This window comes from Arachis ipaensis, chromosome B5 (assembly GCF_059453495.1).
Source record: "Arachis ipaensis isolate K30076 ecotype BB chromosome B5, ASM5945349v1, whole genome shotgun sequence".
Lineage (NCBI taxonomy): Eukaryota > Viridiplantae > Streptophyta > Magnoliopsida > Fabales > Fabaceae > Arachis > Arachis ipaensis.
In genome coordinates this window covers 75,000,090-75,005,211 of record NC_142440.1, presented here as the reverse complement: position 1 = coordinate 75,005,211, position 5,122 = coordinate 75,000,090, and the positions used below count along the sequence as shown (strand labels likewise).

General features: G+C 40.4%; 1 protein-coding gene across 1 annotated transcript; it reads left to right on the top strand.

The window, feature by feature from the left end:
• The first annotated feature begins 4,096 nt into the window (after positions 1-4,096).
• On the top strand, positions 4,097-4,753 carry LOC148564652 (uncharacterized). The gene is made up of 2 exons (XM_088487068.1): positions 4,097-4,104; positions 4,312-4,753. Exons 1-2 carry the CDS (start codon positions 4,097-4,099, stop codon positions 4,751-4,753), a joined length of 450 nt encoding a protein of 149 aa, XP_088343194.1.
• Positions 4,754-5,122: the final 369 nt, after the last annotated feature.

Sequence of the window (5,122 nt, the reverse complement as noted above, 5' to 3'; positions counted from 1 at the left end):
CCTCGTTTTCTTTTTTGAACCTCTGAGGGTACGGAAGTTTGGGGACATCTGGCTTCACCCCTTCCTTCTTCTCTTGTAGCTGTGTTTCAAGGATGTCCACATCTCTCTTTGAGCATTTTGCATTCTTGGTCTTTCTCTCCTCTTCACTTCTCTCTTCTGTCTCTTCTTGTGGAACTTCTCTGTTGTGTTCTTCTTGATTGATGGCTTCCTTCTCCCTAGTCTTTTCACTTCCCACTATGATTGCTTTGCACTCCTCCTACTTTGTAGCTTTTCCTTTGTCCTTTGGATTGGAGATTGTATCACTTGGGAGAACATTGGTTGGCCGTTCAGCTTGTTTGGCCAATTGTCCCACTTGTCGTTCAAGGCTCTTCATGGTAGCTTCATTTCTCTCTTGCATTTTGACCAAGCTTTGAGTGGACTGAGCAATTGCTTGTATGGCTGCCTCAAGACTTGAAATTCTACTTTCATGATGGTCTATTGATGGTATGATGGGGGTGGAATGTGGTTGCTGGAAGTTATTTGTAGGGGTAGTGTGGTAGTTTTGGGGGTTAGATGTTGGTGCGGAAATGCTATTTTGATGAGTTTGTGGATTGTGGTGGGGTGGTTGATATGTATTTTGTGGTTTCTTGTATTGATTATTATTAGCGTTTTGCTGGTCGTGGTTTGAGTAAGTTGTGTTTCTTGAGTTGTTTTGGTTTGAGTTTTTCTGCCACGGTTGCTGGCTGTGGGTGTGGTTATCTCCCCATCTGAGATTTGGATGGTTCTTCCAGGATGAATTGTAGGTGTCACCATAAACCTCATTTTGGCATGAGCCTTGGTTGTGCATATATTGAGGTTGTTCCTGCTGCTGATTTTCTTGGTTTTCTTCATTTTGTCCCCATGTGGTTGATGGTTGGCTTGTATTCACTGCTGCAACTTGTAAACTATCAATCTTTTTAGCCATCTACTCAAATTGTTCTTGAATCTGCTGCTGCATTATCTTGTTTTGAGCTAGGAGGGTGTCAACCCCTTCCATTTCTAACACTCCTTTCCTTAGTGATGGTTGGTGTTGTCTCTGATGGCCAAAGAAATATTGGTTGTTAGCCACCATGTCAATGAGGTTCTGAGCTTCTTCAGCTGTCTTCATGAGTTGCATTGAGCCTCCTGCTGAATAGTCAAGTGCCTCTTGAGCTTTCATTATCAGTCCTTCATAGAAATTTTGGAGTTTATCCCATTCATTAAACATCTCAGGAGGGCACTTCCTGATTAGAGCTTTGTATCGTTCCCATGCCTCATACAAGGGTTCAGCATCCATTTGTGTGAATATTTGTACTTCAGTCTTCAATCTAATAACTCTTTGAGGTGGGTAAAACTTGGCAAGAAACTTGGTTACTAGATCATCCCAGTTGTTGATGCTATCTCTTGGAAATGACTCCAACCATTGAGTGGCTTTGTCTTTGAGGGAAAATGGAAATAGCAGCAATTTGTAACTGTCAGGATGCACACCATTGGCCTTCACTGTGTTACATATCCTCAGGAAGGTGGATAGGTGCTGGTTTGGATCTTCCAAGGGGCCTCCTCCATAGGAACAATTGTTCTGCACCAAGGTGATGAGTTGGGACTTCAATTCAAAGTTATTTGCATCGACATTTGGGGTAAGAATGCTACTCCCACAATGCCTTGGATTAGCAAGTGTATATGAAGCCAAGACTCTCCTCTGGGGTTGACCATTGTTGTTGGCCATTCTCACTGGTGGATTTGTTGGATTTGTTGAGTGTTCCTCCAATTCATGATATTCTTCATCTGATTCTTCCTCTCCAGCAACATTTTTTTCTCTTGCTTCTCTTCTTAGCCTTCGAAGGATTCTTTCGTCAGTTTCATGAAAGGTAGGGATCTCTCTTCTTGTATCTGACATACAAGCAAAACATAAGAATCACACAACACCAGAAAGGCAATAACACTTCAATCCATGGCTGAAGTGAAATATTAGTTAGCTTAAGCAAAAATTCAAACAGTTAGCGGGTTAGCAACGAAAATAAAGAAACAGAAAAGAAAAAGTGCTTGATCTAGATCACCACCTCACTTAATCATTGTCAATCTAATCAATCCCTGGCAACGGCGCCAAAAACTTGATGTGTATTTTTGGAAAACGAATTCCAAACACACAACTCACCGGCAAGTGCACCGGGTCGCATCAAGTAATAATAACTCACGGGAGTGAGGTCGATCCCACAGGGATTGAAGGATTGAGCAATTTTAGTTTAGTGGTTGATTTAGTCAAGCGAATCAAGATTTGGTTGAGTGATTTGTGATTTGCAGAATTTAGATTGCATGTAAAGTAAAGGGAATGGGTAAATTGCATTGAATTTAAAGAGAACTGAAATTTAAAGTGCTGAATCTTAAAGAACAAGAAATTAAATGGCAGAAACTTAGAACGCAAGAAATGTAAATTGCAGAATCTTAAAGTGCAAGAAATGTAAATGGCTTGAATTGTAAAGGGAATTGGGAGTTGGATTTGCAGAAATTAAACAAGGAAAAGTAAAATTCAACAAACAGAGAAATAGAAGATGACTTGGATTGAACCGGATCTAAAAACAGAATTGTAAATGAGCATGAAAAGCGTTAAACAGAGAAAGTAAAATGAGAATTCAGATCTCAGGACTCAAGAGACTAGATAACCAAGTCTAGATCTCAATGCCTTCCTAGATCCAACAAGAACAATTGCAAAGGAATTGTAAATTGCAGAGAAAGTAGATGAAGAAGCAATTAACAGAAATTTAAAATCAATTGTGCAGTAAAGAAAAAGAGAGATCTCAGGATGAGATTGAAACAGATTTCCTTCAATTCTCCAACCCAAGATCCAAGACAAGGAAAGTAAAGAGTGCTGGGCAAGAACAAGGAAGAAGAGAGATCAATTCTCCTCCCAAATTCTCTTGAATTAAAACAACAATGCCAAGAAATGTAAAATGAGCTCTCTACTAAGTGTACTAATCAAAACCGAAAAGAAAGCTCCCGAAAACTTAAATCCTATGCTATTTATACACTTTCTTCAAATGGTCTTCAAGCCTTCAATTGGGCCTTTGCTCTTGATGGAATTGGGTTGATAGAGGCCTTGGTTGATTGCTCTTGGAGTTTGGAGAAGAACTGTATTGAACCGGGTTTGGAATCATGAAAGCTTGAGTAAAAGTTTGAGGCAAACTTTTACTCAATCTTTTCACATCAGCCACCCTCTTTTGCTGATACCAACGTTTGGGCAAAAGTTTGGGGTCAAACTTTTGCTCCAACGTTGGCCTCCCCTTGCACACTCATGGCGCCAACGTTTGCCAAAAAGTTAGAGGCAAACGTTGGCGCAAACTTTTGCTCTCCAGGGTGTGTTGTTCATGCGCCAACATTTGCCAAAAAGTTTGAGGCAAACGTTGGCGCAAACTTTTGCTCTCCAGGGTGTTGATTTGTGATGCCAAAAGTTTGCCAAAAAGTTTGAGGCAAACTTTTGCTCCAGCTTTTTGCCCAAAAGTTTGCCTCAAACTTTTGCTCCAGCTTTTTGCCCAAAAGTTTGAGGCAAACTTTTGGTCCAGCTTTTTGCACAAAAGTTTGCACAAAAGTTTGAGGCAAACTTTTGCTCAAACTTTTTGTCCTCTCTTCCTCCTAGCCATTCCTCCTTGCTTCAACCTTTCTCCAAGCTTTCTTCACCTATCATTAATCAACCAAACACATCAAGGCTATGCTCAAAATCATGAGATATTCATTCTTTCATAATATGTGACAATTATAGCATAAAACCTCATGAAATAGCATGAATTCATACATGGTTGATTAAATCAAAGGAAGCATGAAAATCTACCCAATTGGCTTGCTTATGGCTCAAGAAAGTGCATAATTCAATTGAAAACAAAAGAAAAAGGCTAGTGAAACTAGGCTAAGATGACTTGTCATCACCTTCCACCATTATATCAGACAGAGATCTTCATTTCACCTCTAGGTTCTGGGGAGCTTTGCAACTGGCATTTGGAACTCAGTTAAGCTTAAGTACTGCGTACCACACTCAAACAGATGGTTAATCAGAGAGAACAATTCAAACCTTAGAAGGCATGCTAAGGGCTTGTGTTTTAGACCATACATGCTAAGGTATATGCCCCTAGTGGAGTTTACATATAATAACAGCTACCATGCGAGCATCGGAATGGCTCTGTATGAGGCTCTGTATGGGAGGAAGTGTCAATCTCTACTATGCTGGCACAAAGCTGAGGAGAAAAGCTTTTTAGAGCCTAAAATGATATCTGAAACCACTGAACAGATAAAGAAAATCCAAAGCTGAAAGTTTGTTGCTCAAAGCTGTCAGAAGAGCTACACCGATCAAAGACGGAAGCCTTTAGAATTTGAGGAAGGAGAGCATGTGTTTCTAAAAGTTACTACAACAAGCGGAGTGTGTAGAGCAATCAAGACGAAGAAACTGAATTCCTGTTACATCGGACCATTTGAAACTTTGAAGAGGATTGGACCAATAGCCTATAGGATTGCCCTACCGCCACATCTTTCGAACCTGCACGACGTGTTTCATGTGTTGCAGCTTCAGAAGTATACTCCTGATGCAAGTCATGTTCTGGAACCAAAATCGGTTCAAGTAAGAGGAGATCTGACACTTCCAGTAATCCCGATTAGGATTGACGGCACCAGCATCAAACGATTGCGCGGAAAGAAAGCATCGTTGGTTAAAGTAGCTTGGAGTCGAGCTGGTATCGAAGAATATACTTGGGAACTTGAATCAGATATGTGAAAGGACTACCCACACCTCTTTTCAGGTAATTGAATCTAAATTATGAGGGCAAAATTCTTGATTAGGTGGGTAGGATGTAAACCCCATAAAATTAGCGAAGTTGGAGGATTGAAGGAAAGGTGGAGGATTGAGGGTTTTGGTTAGGTTTTGATTAAGTTTAGAACCTTAGAGGACCACCTGTTTATGGTTTCTATTTTAGTTCCTTAAGTTTTATAATCTAGTGTCAGAGTTATAGGATTGCCTCTGACTTTCCCGGGATCTTATATCTTATATATACGGCACCATTACCATGCTGAGAACCCCTAATTCTCATTCCATACCGATATTTGTATTTTTCAGATACAGGTCGAGAGCCACCTCGTTAGGCGT